This window comes from Protopterus annectens, chromosome 11.part0 (assembly GCF_019279795.1).
Source record: "Protopterus annectens isolate FY-2018-M chromosome 11.part0, PAN1.0, whole genome shotgun sequence".
Taxonomy (NCBI): Eukaryota; Metazoa; Chordata; order Ceratodontiformes; family Protopteridae; genus Protopterus; species Protopterus annectens.
In genome coordinates this window covers 1257488228-1257511241 of record NC_056745.1, presented here as the reverse complement: position 1 = coordinate 1257511241, position 23014 = coordinate 1257488228, and the positions used below count along the sequence as shown (strand labels likewise).

The 23014-nt window shown below is 40.1% G+C and overlaps 1 protein-coding gene across 1 annotated transcript in view; it reads left to right on the top strand.

Annotated features, from left to right (window-relative positions):
• LOC122815059 (peroxisomal succinyl-coenzyme A thioesterase-like) overlaps positions 1–23014 on the top strand; it is a 621446-nt gene that overhangs the window by 358677 nt on the left and 239755 nt on the right. Inside the window, exon 5 of the mRNA XM_044087303.1 lies at positions 3344–3534. Coding sequence (XP_043943238.1) covers positions 3344–3534 — 191 coding nt within the window. The remainder of the gene's footprint in view (positions 1–3343; positions 3535–23014) is intronic.

Below are 23014 nucleotides of genomic sequence, written 5' to 3'. Positions count from 1 at the left end.
TGCAACTAATGTAGTATTATTACATTTAGCATTTAATAAAAAAGGCTAAAAGCCAGTCTTCAAGCTGATTGTCAGCAGTTGTGGATCTGGCTAAACAAAAAAAAAAACACACTGTTATAAAAAGTCTACAATTTTGATGTAGTTAGTGTTTAAAAGTCCTTATGTGTTTGGAAAGCTCAGCATCTTCATTTCTATGACCACACAGAAATTGTAGTCCAAAATATTCTAAATTAACTAAAATGATATTATAAGGTATTGTATTTAACGTTAGATTTAAGGAGAGCAGTAACCATGGGGGTATTTACACTTCAGTTTGAATATGCTGCACCAATAATGGTCCTAAAGTCAGCCTGTAATGTAGCACTTCTCCAAATTACAGAAATCAAAATATTCAGGTTTATATTGGTGTTTGGTCTCAGAGAGGGGGGTTCCCAGTGGGAGTGGGTATGTATCATGGTTCACTTTTGAGCTCACTGCTGCTCATACTGGTGAAGGATTACATTAGCAAGCAGGTCGGAGAAGGCAGATCAACAAAGTTGTATGCAGACTATGTGGCATTACAGGCAGACTCTGACCAAGAACTTCACAAAGGATAAGGGAATGGAGGGCAAAACTGAAGGCACATGTGATGAAAATTAGTACATATAAGACAGTTGTAATGGCAGCAAATGATGGAAATCATTAGAAGCCGAGAACTCAGACAGAAGGAAAAATAGTGAAATAGGTTAACAGCTTCAGGTATTTGAGAGGGGTGATTGAGGAGAAGGGTAGTCTCAAGTGAGGAGGCCAAAACTAGAATCAGAGGGACTGCTGCTCACTGGGTAGTATATGACAGAAGAATGCTAAACACGCTGAAAAGTAACGCATACAAAACAGTGGTGCAACCAGTACTACTGTATTGCTTGGAAACTTGGGGGCAGGTGATGGAGATGAATTCCCAGAGATGGGTGGTAGGATGCACACTGTGGAACAGATGAAGAAACAAGGACATAAGTGCAGAAGTCTACCAGTTGCAGAAAAGGTCAAAGAGAACAAATTATGGTGATTTGAGCACGTGCAGAAAAGCAGAAGACAATCTGGTGATGAAGATTTAGGACAGACAAAAAGAAGGCAAAAGGAAATGACAATGTCCAGCAAACAGGTTGATGGATTGTGTGAGAAGACCTGTAACAGTCTGGTATGAGTGCTGAAGAAGGTAGAAGAGAGGCAATGAAAAGAGAGAGATGGCAACAGTTGGCATGACATCCTGACCCCATGTAGTAAATGGGGAAATGGGTTGATGATGATTATATCCTTATCCCCACTAAAGCACAGCACTGTGCCACAATTGCTAGTGCCAGTTGATATTAACAGTTAGAGCTCAAGTTCTTCTTAACACTTTAACTTTCAAAACCATAAGTGATAGAATATATCATTTAGTCGATAAAATGAAATTAAATGCATATACCTTGAGGAATCAAGACTGTAATCTGCTACTTAAATCCCCTTTTAATGTTATTGTTGGAGAAAAAATTCTTCTCAAAAACAAGTACCCATTAGCTGAAGCACCCTGCCACAGGACATTCCTATTAACGAGCAGTTTGTACAGCAGCACCTAGAGCTGTGTACAAGGATTCACGTTACAAGCTCGATGTTGTTTTCGAAATTCACATGACCTAGACCATATAATCAACGTTTTAAAACATCGAGCCTGTAAAGTGGCGATCTCCATACAGTGCGGAACAAGCAAGTTTCCCTTTTCCTCACTGTAGTGCGATCTCAGAGTTGGTATATTTAAATAGCGGGGGGTGTGGTGTGGTGCAGGGGGGCTTGCCCCCCCTGCAAAAACGTCTTGGAAAATTTGTTTCTGTTTTTGTGTTTGCTTTACAGGTTTGATGTTTTTAAATGTAGATTATATGGTCTCTAACATATGAATTTCAACGGTTTAAAACATCGAGCTAGTAAAGTGAATCCATGTACATACATGGTTGATGGTATTTGTAATCACCGGCCAAGACTCGTTATCGAGGCTGCTTGAGTCATATACCACTAAAGACCACCACCTCAGAGCTATGTGGAGGCTAATCTTGTATGGAAGGTATGGTGTTTGCAACCCTGCAACTTGAGATATACTTTTGATTTTTTTTGGCTTGTGTTCTTGCTGTTATTAGCTTTTTCAACCAATTGCTTATTAACTGCTACAGACCAATTCTACGTACCCTGGAAGTAAACTGATATTCTTTTTTGATGCATCATTGCCAGTATTAGTGAAGCAGGCAGTAGCATTAAAAATGGCCACTGTGAAAAGTTTGTCTCACTTGTAAGACTACATTTGCCTGTAAATATTAACACAAAATGAGTTTTGGGAAATAAAGCACTTAATAATTTGCTAGCTGTAGGCATTAAATAAATAATGAAAGCATCAGCTTAGACGCACTGTAGGCATTAAATAAATAACCATGTATAAGGTACACATACTAAAACTAGAGTACTTGATAATAGTTTTCACTCATACTCTCAAACACTGGCTAATATACAATGTATGTGTATTGTACCCTGTATGTTCCAAATGTCAGCTGTACACAACAAATCTATTAATTACCTTTATTTTTAAATTAATATTTTCTTGTTTGTTCTAACTGTTGATGTGCTGCATACCACTGTAAAAACATGTCTGTTGTAATTTGTGTGTATACTGATCATGTCTAAATATCTAAATGTATCTAATTTTTCTATATGGAGCTTTTCTGCTGAAAAAGGTTCTTTTTGGCTCAGACACCCTGGTTAACAAATATAAAATAAAATAAATAAAATAACCGAAGCACCAGCTTAGACACATTCTTGCAATAGAAAAGAGTAAGCACTTTACTTTTAAATTTGGTAGATGAACAGGAGGAAGTGGTGTTCGTTTTGGTAGCATTTACTTCACACATCAGCACCCATAATGCTTTATTCAAGTGGGGTTACAATTTTTTTGTGACATTGTCACAAACAGAAATGAAAAAAAAAAACTGACTTAGATATTAGTCTCTAGGAAAACTAAAGGACGGGAAATAGTCCAGAAATATGTAGGTATTAAGAAAATTATAACAGATTGCATTTTAATTTTCAATAAATGGTATGTGGAACAGCTAAAACAGTTGACTTCATCTTTTCTAACTGAAGATGCATTGTAGACAGAAGTTGTCTAGAAGAGTGCTAGTAAATTAAACGTGCACAGCCTTCATCATAGTACCACTGTGTAGTATACAATTCTAATTTGTATTACATGTGTTAGTAGAGTTAGAAAACAGCTGTAACATAACTAATCTTGAACTTTGGTGTGAAAATCAGATGCTGTCACTATGTTTTAATTTTTTGGTAGGTTAATGAAGAAAGATGTTACTACACCATATGTGGTACATATCTCTGTATATGATGGCCACATCAGTGGGAAGTTTTCTGAAAACGCAGCTTTGGCAACTATTCAAGTAGAACGCTGGACCCTTGCTCCAGGGGTTAAACGAGTTGAAGTCAGAGAAAATGGAATTGTTGGAACTCTCTTCATTCCACCAGGTAAAATTTTAATGGATGTTATTCTTAAGTTATATAAACAGTGTATTTTTGCATAGTAAGGTAGCACAGTGTACTTGAGCTATTCAAAAACCACCGTTTTCAGTACAGCATAATGTATATAAATCAGTTTGTGGGTGACAATAGAGGGTTAGATCTCATTAGAGATCATTACATTTTTTTCTTTACACTTTTCACCTTCTTACTACCATTTATCTCCTGTTTCTCTTCCCACTTGCAGAAGGCACTGGAACTAAAATCTCTTAATCTGTCATTATTCCTTTGTATTCTGTACATCTTTCTGTTTTTCTTCCCTTATCTTGAGCTGTTTTGTGGTGAGAATCATTCTTTCTCTTCTGCCTAACTGCCATTATTATTTTGTTTTGTTCTGTGTTTAGTCTGTTTGTACGTTCTTGTCCCATAGTTATTTTGCCAGGCACAGATGCAGTTTCCACTTTATCCACCCCCCCCTCAGTCTGCCTATCTTATGTCTTCTTATAATGTGCTGTTGTAAACTGTGACACCACTTGGGCCATTCATTTATCTTTCTCTCCAGACATATTACTGTTAAACAGATACCCAGGATTCAAGTCTCTTTGTGTATTACAGTGGTCTGGGTTGTTGCCTGTTGACTGTCTCTCTAATTTCCCTCTTCTGTCTCACATTTCTCTCTTAGTAGCTGTTATACACTATCATTACTGTTTCTGCCTGCCTGATGAGAGTTCTGGGAGCATAACTCTTTTTCTGAGCTTTTTGCCCAGAAGATTGTACATGCATGGTGATGTTAAATTCACCTGTAATCTGTAACTAAGTGGAGAGATTAGAGCATATTTTGGAGAAATTATTTCATTTTTTCCCCTGATTTTCTTCCCCATGATATGCGAATCACTAACGTAAATGCTTAAATTAGCAAAAATGCATTGCACTTCTAGAAGCTGAGATCTTCATCCATTAGTCTGGACATCATAGATGTTTCAAAGTCATGGTGTAAGCCTAACATGTTCCTTCCTCCATCTTGTACTAACACAGTATTTTTGAAAACCATATACCTCGCACTCATATCAGAGGGCAGAATCATTCTGCTGACTTCTATAATCTTCAATTGCATATTTATAGATATGTATGTACATTTGACAGACAGCAACTGTCTGCATCTTCCTTTTTTGTGGGCATAAAATAAATAAAATGAACATCATTGCTAGCTGTGCTCCACAGCGTGTGTTTTCCATAAGGTTAGATCCATGTTTGTTGGCAGGTGGGCATGAGTGGTTAACCCCATAATACTGTCCAGCTAGACTTCAGTGTAAACTAGAAAAGTAGGCTGCACCCCAGTCTTAGCAGTACTCTTTCCAAGTTAATACTGGCACAGATATTGATATTAGCCTTTACCTGATCCTCGGGAGTCATACCTTCCTCCAAAGGTTCTTAGCCTGAAGAGTTTTCCTTGGTATCCGTTACCGCTGTGTTGTCTGTTGTGTACAGTATTCACCAAAAAGCATAGGAACAACCTGCTGTCAGTTTTAGTCTACCTTAGTCGTAACACAAGAAAATGTCTGTATGAAAGAACTTATTAACCAGCTCCAGACTTTTCAGGCAATAGATAAACTAATTCTGCAACCCTCATTTGCTGCTTGAGATGTAATTCATGGGTAGTAAGGCAGTTTGGTGCACTTCTGGGCTGCAGAGAGAGCAAAGCTCTCAAATGCTTCAGCCATGGAAAAAACTTTTCTAATTGCCTTAGTGAGTTATCTGTAATTTTCAGTCTTAGCCCAACTCTTGACAGTTTTATGTAGTAGGGGAGTACAAATCTTTGTATTTTTAATGTTTTAATGAGTTTGGTGTACATATGCAATGTTTTTTTTTTAATTTGGCTTAAAAAATGATAAATTGTGCAGAATGCAGTGAAAGTTATTTTACATGCATTTTAAATTCTTAGGACCAGTTTTACCCAAGCATCTTGTTTAGTGAAAGTCAAAGGCAGGCATGTTTTTTTATTCAGATTTAACTGAGGGAATTTATTTTCCTTTGTCTTGTTAGATTCTTATGACGCAAATTTTTTGAAGTGGAGGTTTCACATTTAGTTTTACCATATTTCAGATACATTTTCCTTTTCCCTCATTAGTTGTCGATTTTATCAGCTGGTCAGTGTAGTCTGTGTTTTATGAATATAAGCAATCTGTTTGAAAAGAAATGCTTTTAACACATTTATTAGCTTGCTATACTGGACTGAATAAAAGTACATATTTTTAACATATTTGAGCAGCTAAACTTTATTTCCTGTTCTGATAAACTACTTTGTGTTGAAGGGAAGAAGGCATGACAGCCAACATGTATTTTGAAGCTTTTATTTTGTGCAGATGAAAGCTTACTTTTTTCTATCTCCAGTGTGTAACATTTATGAAGGAACTGCAAGTGTCATTTCGTGGAGACATTTCAGCAAAAAAAAAGAAAGCTTTCTCTTCACTTGAGTATATCTGTGCCATAAAAATATTTTCTAATAAAGTTTGTTGGAGGAAAGTGTTTAGTTAGATATTCCACTGTTCCACTTATGTTTTGATCAAGGTTTAAGAAACTGTTTTGAAAAACAGATTTTCATTAAAATATGATTTTCTTTAGGTGCTGTTTTAAATAGTTTTGTGAAAGACAGCTTTGGTCATCAGCCTCTAGAATTTTTTGAACTGTAGTTGTTGAGGAAGGTGTTTAGTATATTTTCTAACCAGGCAAGTCCAGCTGGGCAAACTGCATTTTCTGTGGAGTCCCAAACTAAGGAAGACAACAGGAAATAATTACATTAATGTAAAATATCCATTAAAATTAGCGTGTATTGCTTAAATAATTAAAATGCTGTTTAGACATGATAACATATAAGCCAGTTAGCTGATGAATATATTAGTTAATTACTTAACTGCCAGTAATGTGCAGAACTAAAATCACAAACATTAGTATAAACTATATATATATATATATATATATATATCAAGGATAAGGTGACAACTGACAAGGTGTGTGTGTGTGTGTGTGTGTGTGTGTGTGTGTGTGTGTGTGTGTGTGTGTGTGTGTGTGTGTGTGTATATATATATATATATATATATATATATATATATATATATATATATATATATAACATTAAAAAGTTGCTTATTAAAAGTCTTAGCTAAATATTGCTATTAACTGTTATGTTCATTAAGTTACACCTCATTCAGAAATTCACTGCAAAGGGTGATATTCTGTCAGTGCATATCTAAGTTTGTTTGAATGAGATGCACCTTACTGAAAAGGAGAGGTAATTCTAGAGTTTACCTACATAGACTAGCATTACTGCGGTGGTGGTGCTGCGGTAACGTTGTCACCTCACAATAAGACGTCCTGTTCGATTCATAGCTAAAGCATCTTCTGTGTGGAGACGTGCGTGAATGGGCGTACCTTCATTGAAGGTTGCGAGTCGGGGATGGCAACTCGGCACGTAAAAATCTACTGCCAATCATTAGCGGACCGGAGTTCTGCTGTGGCGACCCCTAACCGGGAAAAGCCGAAAGACACAACCTACATAGACTAGCATTGCCCATCATATTAGTTTATCTATGTAAGAATATAAATTAGGCATTCAGACGATGACCTAAACTCATACAGAGGTTTGTGCCAGGTAGTGGCATTTGGTAAAAAATGGACATTTAAGATGGCGAAGTACCTTATAGGCAAATTTTATCTGGGTAGAGGATTGTTGCCACTAGTCAAACTCGAGCCTTTTTAAGTTAAAAAGAGGGGAGGGTTCAGCAGTGTACTCTACTAAGATAGCCAGAAACATACTTAAATATCCTGTTGCATTCTTGCTTTTGTTTGTGTAATAATGATGAATTAGGTTTGTGAATAAATGTGTTTGGGCATAGAAACAGTATGTGCTGGAGAGTCTGTGATTCTTGATGTCTATAAAGCAGGTAATACAACCCCTGTATTTCTGGATTGTCCAAAAAAGAAGACTTTGACCACCACAGCATTGAACAGCAAAGTGCAGCATAATAAAAACAAACTGAAGTAATAAAAACAAGAACTTTAATAGCAAAAAGGTGAGCACTTTCGAAGAAAACCGCTTCCTCAGACCTTAATACAGAATGGCAAAAAAGAGCCCTTATCAAGAGAACTGCACCAATCAGTACACATAAATCTAAGAATCAACCAATAAAAACATATATAGCAAACACATACTTTGAATATGACATCACTAGTGACATCTGCTGCTCATTCAGAAAACAAAACTGCTAAACCATTGAACTCAATGAGGTAGGCCATGGTTACAAAGCACTGGCCTTAAAGAAATACTGTCATTTAAGCCAGGTTCAACATTAGCTCACAGTTTAATAATCCAATGTAGTTCTTTGCACTTCTTTTCTGAATTATACATTGTTGTGGATTTGTTTGACCTTTGGCTGCAGGTGTTCATGTTTCTCTTCTGTATTTCTGGATTGTGTTCTCTTAAAGATACAGTCCAACTTCACACTGGCCTTGACTACAGCTTTATCACTTTTCACCTAGGGATTCGTTTTTTGCTTTTACTATCACACACCAGCATCTTTCTCCTGGTCTGTGTTTAGCTTTGGTTTTTGTAGCTTATTCTCCACTTTTGGATTATTTCAGCCTAAATCAGATGTGTGATTTCCTGACTATTATCCAGTGAACTGGGTGCTTGAGGAGGAATAAGCCAGCTCACCTGTCCTGGAGAAGGGGGGTTGCAACTCATTTGATTGCAAGACTGACACCAAGAAGAAGACAGATATCCTAACAGTGCAGCATAAGAGAGAGAAATACGCTCCCAGCAGTGTACACTGTGTGTACAAGCATGCTTTCTGGTGGAGGACTACATAGCGAAACTTGCTTGAGCATGCAATTGGGAGAGAAATGTAGGGCATAAGAAAACCCCTTATGGCTGCCTGAACAGTGGCCTTGAGAGACTGTTTCTCTATCATGAGAATGAGTAGGCTTGTTGGGTCAGAAAAGAGCAGCTGGTTGATGGGCAATGGGGCCTAGTTTAATTATTTCAAACCTGTGTGGGTTAAACCTTAATTATCACTTCTCAGCCTACTCTGACAGTCTTCTTATGTCCCTTTATTAAGGAAAGACGCAAAGATCTCAGCCAAGCAAGAAATACCTCTATTTAAGAACACAGTCATGGGAGACCAAGTAAAGTAAATCTGCCTTTCCCCATGCTAAGGAGAGCTCTTATTTTTATAGTAAAATTACACAGTATAGATGAAGCAATTATTCTCCAATTTTAGTTGACTGACCAGAAAGAAAAATACATGCTTCAGCAAGATCCTGCTTTGACAGTACATTCACATGTTTTCTTATCATAAGTTTGACCATATTGAAAAACTAAACTAATTCTGTTTTCTGTATAGTTGAACTAACTAAGCATGAGCATATGTTTAGTTAGGAGAAGAAATAACATTCTAAGTCACTTTGACCTTGACTCTGCAACTGTTTGATATTAATCTTCTACTAATCCTGGCATTTTCAGGATTCTACTCTTGATTTATTTCTTCATAACAAATCTCATTATTTCACACCTTTAAAGCTTGCTTCTCTATCCTCTACTGTCCCTTCCGGTGCATTATCATCCTTAGGTTGATTTTTTGCACTCCTTTGCTGTCTAATGCAAAGATAACAGGGAGAATTTGACCATATGACTGACCCTTGGGGTTTACCACTTTCAGCTTCTCATTCATTTGAGAGAATCCACATAAACACTGCTCTTTGTATCCTGGCATCCAAGCACTTTTCTGTTCATTTGTTCAAATAATTTCCTATTCTGAGTAGAAGGTTCTATTGAAGTCGGGGTATATTGTGCTGAGTGGGTTTCCTTTATCAGGTTTCAGATTAGCCTAATCATAACCTAAGGTAGTAACTTTCTTCAGTATTCTAATATTAATGTTAAGAAGAAGCAAAAGAGACCCAGAAAGCCTAAAGAACCTCATGGGGTAGTTGGATAATTCAGTAAAAGGCAAGGTGCAAAAGGCCTTGGTGACCATGTTAGATACACCTAAGACTGAGGTAAGCCTCAACTGAGCTGGTATTAGCTGCATTAGTATGTTCATAGGTCCATTGATTCATAGATTGCTACCAGGCGGTAGATTATTTAAGCCTAGCCACTGCAATCCCATTGGTCCACCCAGCTAGTTAACCACTCTGTCCATAAAGGATAGGAGAGAGAGGCATGGGGGTAAATTTGCACTTGTCTAAGTCCGATATCAAGGTAGTGAGAAGTGAACTTTGCTTTACAGAAAGTGTGAGTTTGCCCATGTGTTTGAGAATTATTTAAGAGGAAGATCTGTCACACTAACAATATTTGTGTATTTTGCAATATCTCCCCTGACTGTAAGTTAATACTGATACTGGGATATGTAGTAGACCAGGTAGGATTAGGTAATTTGCAGCTTTGTATGTCCACATGGATCCAGTCAGAGATTAAGTGTATCTTGGGCTCTGGGTGGTTTTCAAACCATAGGATCCCCACTTATTTTTGGACCATGAATAAATGCATGTCTTTTTGGATTCATGTTCCCATGTGCTTGAAGTTATACTTATTGTTTAATAAAACAAAATGTGTTTAATTCTTTTTTAAATTTGAGTAGTCCTGAACTTTTTTCAACAAGGTGCAAAACAAAATGTATTCACCACTAACACGTTTACCCATTCTGATACATTTCAACCGTAAAATAAAACTCAGGCTGTTGTCATTATAATCCAACAGTGGTTATGCTCATCAGTTACAGTCACTTTACTGTGTATATCACAAATGTCAGATTATTAAAAACTGGCCACAATAAAATGTTCTAGCTTGCTTTACACAAGTACAGACTAGTCCTGTAAAGTCAGACTAATGACTGTTTAACTTGATCACTACAAATTCAGTCTTTTTCATTCACTGCAGCCCATGTACCCAGCAAGTATTGCCATATTGTTGACTGTGTGTGCTTCCAGTTTGTGATTATGCTACTATCAAATAATGGTAATCATAATGATGATGATAATAATAGCCAGAACAATGCATCTCAAAGTTTCTGTCGCGTAAACACACAGTAGCTACAGAAGAGTATCCCAACTTAATTAACAAATGTGCATTAGTTCTGTCTCCTGCAGTTGGAGATTAAAGACACTGTAAAGTGAACATTTCACAAGATAAGTTGCATTCTGCACACACACACATCCCCCACAACTGCCCTGAAGTTATGACTTTAACTGTCTGGTATTGTTACACCACTTGTGATTCAAGGAATAGCTACAGTATTGTATTTCAGCTTTGTTTTACCCAAACGGTAGCTTCAATAAAGAATTCCAACTTGTTTCACAAAAATTACATTAGACCTACAAAGCCAACCAGAATAATGATCAAATAGTAGCCAGCCATTTTCATCCAAAATTATTTCCATATTCAGTTTTACCAGATTGACAACTGTGTGCACCTCAGATGTCTGATTGTGATAAAAAATTATTATGAACACAGTAATGTGTTTAAAGTTTTTCAGAGGAATACAGTAGTGACAATTAACTTATTTCTCAAAAATGCACAGTAGTCCTGTAAAGCCAGACTATTTCAACTAATTGAACATAGAGATACATTATTAGTCAGCAGCTGTAGATACTTTACAACTGTGTACACCTTGCACATCTGAATGCAGTATAAAATAATGGTCCCAGTAATGTTTCAATTTTGTTTCAAAAATTGTATCCAAAGAAGTATTCCAACTTTCTTCATGCAAATCAGCTTAGTCTGACATAGTTCAGAATAATAGTGAATGACAGCAGTCATTTATTCTTTTTTCTTCACACAGCCCCAACACCCAGACCTGCAAGTGTATATATTTTGTTGATTGTTTAGAGTTCAGATGTCTGGTTATAGTAAAAAAAAAAAAAAGATAATGTATTTCAACTGCATTTCTCATAAACATACAGCAGCTAGCTAGCAACTGCAAAGTACTTTTATAATGTTATCAGTGCCAATATCTGGTTGCCTTTGCCTGCCATGATTAACAAAAACAGTTACCTTATACCACTATAGGCTATTGCTGCTCTTTTACACCATGAACTGTGGCAATCCACTTTACCATTTGGTATTCATAGAATGTGCTCCTTGCCTTCTTAGTGAATGAGTTAGCAGTGCTAAACATAACAAAAACAAAGTATTCATTGCAGTATATTGACTGTCTGGTTATGGGCCACCTTGGAGCTTTGGGCCTGAAGCTGCCATCCAAACCACTTGCGTGTTTATCTATACATATGCACACATCCTTTTGGTATTCATCCGATTTCCAGAGAGGGTAAGAGCTGCAAATAGTAGTCTTCACAGGAATGTGCCACCCTTAGCAGAGCTCAGTAATTCTAATACCTGTAAGTGAGAACGGCAGATCTTGGACTATACTGAACCACCTGGAGCATTGTGTTCTTAAAGTGATAAGAATAAGAATAGTACTGGTACTGGAAGGGGGATTAAGAGCAAACTGAGAAACATACTTTTGCATTGAGAATCTGCGTGCAAGTAAGTTGAATGTAATCATGCATAGAATATAAATGTATCTTATGTATGCTGAAAGCCTGACAGTAATTGCAAATGTTAGCTTTCTGACATCTTCTGTGGGGATCATATACTTTTCTCAACCTTTCAGCATTAAAATCTTACAGCACTGGCCTTTAAAATCATAGTAGAGGGCCCAGGAAAGGAACAGATTTTTAGCTTTTAGAATACAAAAGGTCTTCATGTAGTATGACCCATATAGTTGATCAGGAGTACTTATATTGGCTTATTTTGCTTATTTTGTAACAGAGAATCGTAGACGGGTCTGGCTTTAGGAATAAAAATCAGTAAATATACAAGGATGTTAGTCAAATCTGAGGGTAAAATCCATAACAGTGTGTCTAAATCAAAGCAGTTGAGAGGTATGATGGTGTCTGTTAAAGCATCTGTGTTCATTGGGCAAAGACAACAGGCAACTTGTTATTATGTTGCTTGCTTTGACCAGAGTTTGCAGTTCTGGTAATGATGAAGTCCTTTGAACAGTTCTGTGATGGCAAAAACATTTTCATGCCATATTTCCCTTTCTTTATAGACTTGGAGCAATGCCATTCTCACAAATGATTTAAATGAGTAAATGAACCTGTAAAAGTAAGTATGTATAGTACTTAAACTACCACAGCTGCTGCTCTTTGAGTGCCGTAAATGTCTCATATGTATGATGACCATCCATTGAATGCTTAATATTCACAGACTTTTAAGGAGCAGAAAGACAATGAATTGATTGCCTAGGTGCACCCTTACACCCACCTCCCCATACAGCATCACAGCTCTGGCTGCTTTCAACAGCAGTTATGCATGACTATTTGTTTTTTTAAGAAAATAAATAGAAAAACATCCCAGGTTGCAGCTGTTTAAAGCTGGCAATGGTTCACCCTCTGGCCCTTTGTAACTAGCTGTAATGCAGCAGAGGGAATATACTGTCAGTCTGTCATTGATCTCCTTTGTGTTTCTCCTGCTCAGTCATTTCAGTATTTTACTGAACACCAGGCAGATTGGTTAATTACATCTGTGGTTTTAAATACCATAAAGTGTTTCATTGGCTAGCAGGTTTAACTGAGAAAGCAAGCATTTCAACAGTCTTTCCTGTGATGCAGCCTGACATGAATATATAACTTGAAAAGATAGCAGTTCAGTTACAACAATGACCATAATGCAGCCAATGAATTGTATAAATTTTCTATCTACTATAGGTTAGCAACAATCCTGTATAAGTGTCTACTGTTAAATTATTGAGCAGAACCGCTCTGCCACAGGACTATACTTTTTTGATGGTGCTGAAATATACTATGGGAAGCTGCATTAGGATTTTAGAAACTATCAGCAAATTAATTCTGTAGGCTTAACAGTTTTGCATTACCCAGTGATGTTTAGTATTCGCAGGCTATTAAAGAACAGCAGCAAATCGTTTGGCTAAGTGCACCATTGCACCCACCACCCCCATACAACATTGCAGCTGCTGCTTTTCAACAGGAATTTTGTGTTCCTTTTTTAATAAAATAAATAGAAAAAAAAAGTCCTGTGGCGCAACTGTTCAAAGATGGCATTGGGCCCACTGGAGCTGTGGACCCTAAGCGGACACCCATATCGTCCCCATTATAATTTACCATTTCCTGGATCACCCAATTAAAGACACAGAAGAGAGACAGGGCTTTCAGATGCTCTGAGTAACTTAGGGAGCACATACCTGAGAGTTCTTTAATGAGACACAGCTCAGGTTTTTCAAGTTGAGTTAGGTGTTTGGATAGGTACATACCAAGGGGTACGCTGTATTCTAATATGGACCAGATTAGGGATGAGTAGAGGGGGAATGATGACCTCATTTGAACAAGATAAGATGGCAAGGGAAAAGACTTTCCCAATAACTGGGGATGGTCAGAAAAAATGTATTATCCATGAAGGTTTCTAGGTCTCTGGCAATGCACATTTTAAGGGGTTGTTATTTGTATGGAAGACATACATGATTTATTGTTTCCTAAACTGTATGATGTTTAATTTGTTGGCATCCAGATTTATATGATTCTGATACCACAACTTTGCCCGAGTTAGGTCATCGTGGAGGATATGAGCATTTTCAGGAGAGCTGATGATGACTCCAGGCTTGCAGAGATCTGTAAGCTTGGTAAGCCAGAGATCGTTGTTGGATTTGACATTAGCGAAATACATGCTAAGTAGAAATGATTCAAAGACTAACCCCTGGGATACAGTGCTGTATTAACTCTAACAGAATGATGTCCATCAGTGAACCAATTGTTAGCTTAGTAGGTTACAGAGGTATTTATGTTGAGTTTGAGCAGTTTTTCAGTTATGTCAGAGTTAGGTATAGTGTCAGAAGGCTTAGCTATATGGAGGTAAGCTGTGTGCATGGAGTTAAACTCATCTGGTGTTTGACTGACCTTTTCAAAAAAATCAACTAGTGTTTTTTTTTTTTTCTTCATGTGACTTGTTCAGTGTCTCACAGTATGAAAATGATGGTAGAAGGAAACAAACCTTTTGCCTACAGAAAGTTGCTCATTAACCGCTCAGAGCCGTCATCCTCTGTTCTAATTACCAGACAAAGTTTAATAGGCATGATCTGAATAGTTTGAGGAGGAGGTCTTATAGGTGGCATTTCATACTGACCAGGAAAACAGCCTGGTGTGTTATCTGGATCTTAAAAGCTCATATTTTTGGTCATGGAAAGTGCTTTAAATATCTGTTAGGAGGTAAGCACTGTTTTAGGGTATGGACTGGATACTTGCATTGAGAAGTTTGGAAATGACAGGGAACAAATTGAAACTAAATTTTTCTGTAAGACTGTTCGCTACGTCATCATGGTTTGAGTCTTAATGCCATCAAAGATAATCTGGGTGCATGCTGGTTATTATTTGTGAGGTTCTTTTATTTACCATTGTAACCAGGATGGTGCATTGGTCCTATGACACTTTTTAGGCACACCCCTGAGTCACAGGGCAGCAATTACAAAATGCATTGAATTCAATACAACAGGAAATAAGACACAAGTTCAGCGGAAAACATGTACTGTTAATATAAATTGTCTGCAGTTTAAATAATTAAAGAATGTCCTGTGGTTATCCTTTGCTGTTGTAGCAATTTTCAGGTCATAACTAATCTCACTGCTGAGCTCTCTGTTAACCGCTTTTTTTTAACCTACTGAGTTTTTGTTCTATATTTCAGGGCATGGGACCTTTCCTTTTATTGTAGTGTTTGTTTATTGTAGGGTTCCATCAGAGGAGTTGGTCTAAACTTAGTGTTGTATTTGTGGTAAACTAGAACACATTGTTCCATACTGTTGTCTGCAAGAAAGTTGAGGTGCGAATGTAGACTTTTGAGTGTAAACAGCGTTATTTGTTATAGCATTATCAGGGCTGGCGTGACTGTTGAACCATGTGTAATCCTCACTGAGCACAGGGATTTGCTGTTGACTTGTATTGGGATCATATAACGAATAACACAGCATGAGCATCTGATTTAACCAGTGAGATTGTGTCACTGGGAGAAGAGCAAGTGGGATTTTTTTTTTGAGAATAATATCCTGTCGTTATTGGCAGGGACTACTGTTTGACTGAGGAAGTTTGCAATGTTAAAGTCAAAGAAGCATTGTGCATAATTATTGTGGAGGTGTAGGTATGCCAGTTTATGGAGGGGCAGTTAAAATCCCCTTTGAAAGGTGGTATTTGGTTTACAGAGAGGGACTTTTTAAGTTCAGTAAAGTATGTTTTGCAATTTGTCGGCGTCATGGATGGGGTTCTGTAGTAGTGCAGGATGTTACCCAAGGTCTTGTAAGTGATAGTAGATGAAGGAGCTCAAGGTCTTTGTCCTGGTCAATGTATCTGTAGACAGTGTTTTTTTTTTCCAGAAAAAGGCAGCCACTACCACCAGCGTTGCTGCTTTCTACACTTGTGGGCCTAAATGAGTGATAGGTAGAGAAGCCAGATGAGAGGGAGTATTGTCATTGGTTTGGAAGTGGGTTTCATTGACAACACAGTTATGAAATGATACGAGTGTTTACACCACACTGCTTTCATGGTGACTTAGAACTTGAAATCTAGCCATCATACAGTTGATGTTTTTCATTCACTCTGCCTCAGTGGCATATGGGTTAATCCCCTCCTCTGCCTCTCTGATAGGGAAATGGCTTGTGAATCTGTTGCCTTAAGCCAGCCTGTAGACCACTTACCAGAGGGTGATGGGAGAAAAGGTATCAGCCCGCAGCCCTGTATGGTGCAGGGGTCAGAAACACATTTTGTGGGCTGTTGCAATACCTAGTTCAGGTACAGGAGAGCCAAACTCTTTAGGTGCAGGGGAGGTCCGGTGTAAGAGACCCTCGTGCAAGACATAATACTTTGCCTGCAGATATTTTGTTCTCTAGTGTAGTTCATAGTTAGAAAAAACAGAAGCTTCAAACAGGCAATCAGGTTATTACCACCTGTAGGGCTGATGTGGTTTCCTTTGCCAAGTGTTTTACATTTAGCTAATCTCAGAGGCTATGCTCCTATTCTGAATTACTATGGGACTACCTTCTCTAGAGATCAGACTACCACCAGAGATTTTGATGGAGACTCTGATACAGACAGTAATAAACAGTCCATCCAGTCTGATTCTTCAGAATGTCAACCGATTCAAAAACCCAAGTTCACCTTTCGACTGGAATAGGTTTAGAGATGTATTTGACTGGAAGCAAACTGGAGCTATGCCAGAGATTGGTAGACTTTATGATCTTATTGAGGATGAGATTCCAGATATTTTGGCTGTTCCTCCTTTGTTACAGGCCATAGAAAATATCTCTAAAACTGCATGTAAAATCCCCTCTGTTATTGACCTAGTTCCTAAAAAAAAGCTGTGAAGAAATACCAGCTGAAGTGTGATCTTGCAGTCATTTTGCTCTGGTTTCTCTAGTTGCCAACTCTAACAAGAGCCTTGGCTTTTAATAACCCTACACTTCTGGATAAAATTGGCAAGTGGTTAGAATTTTGGGGAGGGGGGGGTCTCAGTTTAGCAATTAGGCTTTAGAATTTTAAATGATCTTGGAGTTTAATTTTGCAGTGTGCTTTCAGTATAGAAGAGTTTGCTGTATCTTTGTCTACTGAACAGAAGTGTTAGGTCATTGAGACTGTTTCTAATGTCTCTCAGGTTTTGAGACATGTCGAGGAGTGCCACTATTTATTTATTTATTTTACATTTGTTGACCAGGGAAGTCCAGCTGGGCACAAAGGCCCCTTTTCAGCAAAGTCCCTTAGAGAAAAGCCCCAGTACATATAGAAGTTACATAACAATGTCAGACAGAATACAATTAAAATAAATTTTACTTTGTCAAAATGGATAACTTAGTTAAGTATACATAAACTAGTAGGGTTTCTTATAGTAATTATATTCTGTACAGATTATTAAAACTATTCTAGTGCATAGTTATTTAACTAAGAGTAGTGAGTTATTTACAAAAGGTGGAAAGTAAATGTTTGATTTGATTGAGGTATAACTGAAATGCGTGGTAAGAGTTGAGAGGCATAGATATAAGGTGGGGTGCATGAAGACAAAGTAATGGTAATAGGCATATAGTAAAAGAGGAGGAAGAAGCAAAATGTTATACTTTCCTAGAGATGTACAGCTGCAGAGCCAGAGTGTTGAGAGATATTTTCTTAGATGTATTTTGAATGCTTATTAGTTTTCAAGAAGCCCAAGAGCATATGGGAGGGCATTCCCTTATTTCTAGAAATGTAGCCATTTCTAATGTTTTGTATTGAGAAGGTTTGTTTGATTACATTGCTCACAACGTAAAGCCAAACACAAGCACCAATTTGCAAAATAGAAAAAGAACAGCCAGTATATCCAAACGATTTAATCACAGTAGATTCTCTAGCGCCTCTGCTTCAAAAAGCCTTCAAGGAGTCTTTTTTTTTTTATTACATTACCTGAATTTTTCTAAGGATTTAAAAAATGAGATTCTGAAGGCTTCTTTAAGTTCTGAATTTGTGATCTGCCCTGCTACTATCCAGGCTGTCCCGTAGCAAGGCATCCAACTTCAAATAGCAGAACAAACAATAATCTCATCCTTACAAAGAGTGAGGGCACCAAGAGGAAATGGCAGGAGGATAATGTTTCCAAGCCAGATAAACTGGGTTTCTTTCCCAAAACAGATATCTCCTCTGCTAAAGAATGACCATGCCAAATCTCTGTATCCCATCTCTTCCTTCTGTCCCTCCTCCCCTTTCACATTCCCCCAGGCTTTAGCTCAACTCGGCAGCCTGGCCACAAATAGTCTTGGACAAGTAGATGCTGAGAATAATTCAGTGAATATATTCTTGGCAGTGGACAGAAAATACTCCTGTTCCCTTCAGGGAAATTCCCCCACACCCTCCAGACCAGTTATGTCTGTTTTCTCTGGTACTCCTTCATAGGTTGCAAGCAGGGGTTAGTGAACTAGTTCCTGTACAACAAAAAGGAAAAGGATTTTACAGCATAATCTTTTTGGTACTCGAAAAAGAGCTGCCGTGGAGACTATTGAATTTTGATGTACCTAAATACCTTTCTGAAAGTATCCATATTCAAAATACTTGGACTGCAGATGGTCCTACACCTTCTTCTGGACCACTGTTTCATAGTGACTTTGCATTTGAAGGATGCATGTTAAGTTGTCAATCTCGCCTTCATTCTTGCTTGATGGGTTCGGAGCCGATCCCTCGGCTCCGACTCGGCACTTGCTAAGCTCGAGAGTCACTTTTACCAGCTCGAGGCAGCCCCATATCCCATGATGCAAGGCGGTAAGTACCTAGATCTCGTTTGCCGCTTCGCTTATGAGGTCCTCCTTTTACCAGCTCCTGGTAAGTGATTCACTCTGTTGATATTTAAGCCCCTTTTTGTAAAAAAAACCTTTAATTTTTAGTTATAAGTTAATTATATAGATTTTCTGACAGAAAATCCCTGTCTCTTCTAATTTTTTTTAGTCAAACTTTACCCATCCCATCCCCTCCCTGTTAGGGTGTGTGTGTTTGTTTTTATAGTAATACCTTTTTGGTATTTTATTTAATTTAATTTTTTGACTGGTGTGTGTGTGTGTTTTGTGAAGCACCATGTCAAAGGAGAGGGTCTCAGGTTTTAAGAAGTGTGACTCGTGCTGTCAGAAGATGTCTCTGACAGACGGTCACACTTCTTGCCTGTATTGCCTGGGGCCTCTTCATCTGCAGGACTCCTGTGCTATTTGTCATTCCTTCAGCCAGAGAGTCCTGCAGGAAAGACGTAACAAGCTGATACTTAGGGGCCTTCTTAAGCCGGAGGGCTATCCGGCTAAGTCGGCTCCATCAAAATCAGCCAAATCTTCCAAGGCCCAGGCTTCTGTGTCTAAGCCTGCGGCCTCGGCTCCGACTCGTTCCGAGTCGAGATCGGCTCCGGCTGGAGCCGATTCTGGCTTAACAAAGCCTTCGGCACCGATGGCTATCGGTGCCGATTCTGCATCGACCACTTCGGTGTCGGCTCCGATCGGTTCCGACCACCATGTGGCACAGGCATCGGTGTCGGCTCCGACACCGTTACTTTTGTGGCTGTATCGGCTCCGGCTGGAGCCGATGCATCGAGGCTTCCTGTCTGCTCCGATAAGTCTTCGGCTCCGACAGGATCTATAGTATCGGTTCCGATGGCTCATTCCAGGAAGAGGTCGAGGTCTCCTTCCTTGGAGCCGATACTTCGGCTCGGCTTCGCTCTCCTTTCGAACGGAGCCATCGGAGCCGATCTTCAAGGTCATCCAGACTTTCAGACCATGACCTAGAGAGAGTGGTCAGCAGATTACTTAAGTCACAGGTACTGGCCCAAATGTTACATAGTCCGTCTCAACAGACGACTGATGGTCCACACCCCATTACAGTTCCTCCTTCAACTCTACCCCAGAGCTTGGAGTTGGAGTCTTCGGGAATGGTTACTGCTACGGCTGGAGGACAGATAGCCCCTTCTGTTCCTTCAGCCTCTACTCTTATCTCCTCTTCGAGACCTTCCTTAGAGGGATTCGGTGGTCGGGCTTCCATGGTCTCCTCCGAGGGGGTGAGTGGCATCGGACCCTTGTCCGAACCCGCTCTTCCCCTTGGAGCCTCGGCCTTGGTGAGCTCGGCTCCGACATCTGCCTCGGAGACTTCCCTTTCGGTGGTCCCTGGAGTTCCTAGTTCTTCGGAACTGGTTCTCTCGGACCTGCCTGGGAGGGGAGCATTCGAGGTGATGAAGAGTGTGCTGGCCACTGGTATCAGTCAGCAGTCTGTTCCCGTAGCTCCTCCCTCTATAGTGCCTGTTGACATCTCTGCCACTTCTCTTGCTATAGGACCCAGAGATCCTCCACCTCAGGTTTCCCCATTGGGAATTTCCCCCTCTTCCGAGGATTCTCCTGATGTTTCGGGAGATCCTCCTAGGAAGAGGACTTGTAAGAGGAAACATGTAGACTCCCCCGAGTCTGTCACTTCGGATACTGACTTTGATGAGTCAGAGGGATCCCCTAGATCCCCCTCTGAGGATGTCTCCTTCTCAGACATCCTAGAACTCCTTAAACAGAGGGAAACTGGCCCACCAACAATCCCTCTGAGGATGAGTCAGTATACCTAGAGGCGTTTGGATCTCGGCCCTCCACCTCCTGGGTGTCTCCGCCTTTCGACCCCCTTATGCAGGTTATTGCCCGAAAGGTGTGGGCAGCTCCTGACTCTGTAGAGCCAGACCCTAGGAGGCCTTCAAAATTTATCACTGCCCCGAGTGACAAGCAATTCCTCACTAAGGGTGTCCCCGCTGATGCCATGGTGGTGGCTGCGGCCACCAAGAAGGAACTTGCAGATCCTTCCGTACCCGTCCATCCTCCTAATAAGGACTCTAGGACCATGGATAGGTACGGTAAGCGGATGTTTTCCTCAGTGACCTTTGCTATGCGTTCGCTGAATTACCTATGTCACTTCACCAGACTCCAGAGGGATATCCTTAAGGAACTGGGTGAAGTAGTACAGGATCCTACAGCTGCAGGAGCTCAAGAAAAGATTGCTTCGCAGCTAGGAACCCTTAATTCCATTGCAAACTCCTCCATGCGGCTAATATCTTATGCTGCTGATGGAGCGAGTAGAGCCGCAGGTACAGGTGTGGCTCTTAGGACGCCAAGCCTGGATGCGGCTATGTGATTTTGCTGATCCCTTTAAGGCGTCCTTCACAAACTCTCCCTTTGATGGGTCAGCTTTGTTTGGCCCTCAGGTGAAGGAAACTTTGACCAGGTGCGAACAGGACGGCAAGACTCTTTCTGCTGTAGGAGTCTGTTTTCCACCCTTCTAGACCTTATCCCAAAGGACAGAAAGGTGGCAAAATGTGGTTCCGTAAATCCCAAGGAGTCACGCCGGATTCACGTGGTCAGTTTACCCCTAGAGGCAGAGGGGGTAACAACAACAGACGCCGCTCTAGAGGCAGAGGGGTCCAAAAACAGGGAAACAGAGAGCCTCTCTGACAAGCCCTTTCAGCATCCCTGAGATGTTGCCCGGCTGTCCCTCCTTGGAGGCAGTCGGGGGAAGATTATCACTGTACCCAGAAGCCTGGCATTCCCTCACTCAAGACAGATGGGTACAGTCGATCATATCCAAGGGTTACATAATTCCTTTCGAGGAAAGTCCCTTCCCCTCAAATTCCCTTCCAGATGTACCACTAGGTCTAAGGGAAATTGCAGAGTTAGAAGTCTCAAAACTACTGCAAAAAAGAGCCATTCAGCCAATTACAATAGACCATTCAGAGCCCGGAATCTACTCAAGGTTCTTTTTGGTCCCCAAAAAGACGGGAGACTGGAGACCAATATTGGATCTCAGCAGACTCAACAAGTCTGTCAGGAAGACAAGATTCCGAATGGTCACTCTTCAGTCAGTTCTGCCCTTCTTACAGAAGGACAACTGGATGTGCTCAATAGATCTTCAGGATGCGTGCTATCACATCAAAATTCACAGACGCTCCAGGAGATTTCTCCGCTTCGGCTGGGGTCCAGTCATTTCCAGTTCAGAGCCCTGCCCTTTGGTCTCACTACAGCCCCAGAGTGTTCACCAAATGCATGGCAGTGGTCACGGCTCACCTGAGATGTCAAGGATTCCAGGTGTTTCCGTATCTCGACGACTGGCTCCTGTCAGCCACCACCAGGCATCAGCTTATACAAGCCAGGGATTACACAATAAACCTTTGTTCTCATTTGGGCATCTCGATCAACTTCGAAAAGTCATCCTTATCGCCCTGCCAGTCTATTACCTTCATAGGCGCAAACTTAAACACTGTTCGGATGTCAGCTACCCTTACAGATCAAAGAGTTTCAGACATTCAGAAACATGTCAGGATCATTCTGGCCAACAAGAAAGTACAGGCCAGAATGGTTCTAAAGGTATTAGGTCTCATGGCTGCGGCCATTACTCTTCTTCCCCTGGCTCGATTCTACATGCGCCTTCTTCAGTGGATGCTGTTCACACAATGGTCATACCAACAACTTCCAATGTGTCACCAGATTCTGGTGACACAGACATGCAAAGAGCATCTTGCTTGGTGGATCACATCTCCTCAGGTTAACCAAGGCAGGTACTTTGTACCCCCATCCCCGATAGCCACTGTCACCACGGATGCCTCCCTGATCGGGTGGGGGGGGTCATTATCAGGGCAGGATGGTTCATGGGACGTGGCAGCCGTTCGAGTACCATCTGCACATAAATGTCCTGGAGATGAGAGCAGTGCTTTTAACGTTGCAAGCCCTCAACGACTTTCTTCCCGTAGGGACAATTGCAGTCCACACAGACAACATGTCTGTAGTTTGGTATATCAACAAACAGGGCGGAACCAAGTCCTACCCCTTGTGTCGAAGCGCTCAGACTATGGCAATGGGCGATCTCCTCTCATCGGTTTCTGGTAGCAACGCATATCCCTGGGAAAACCAACATTGTAGCGGAC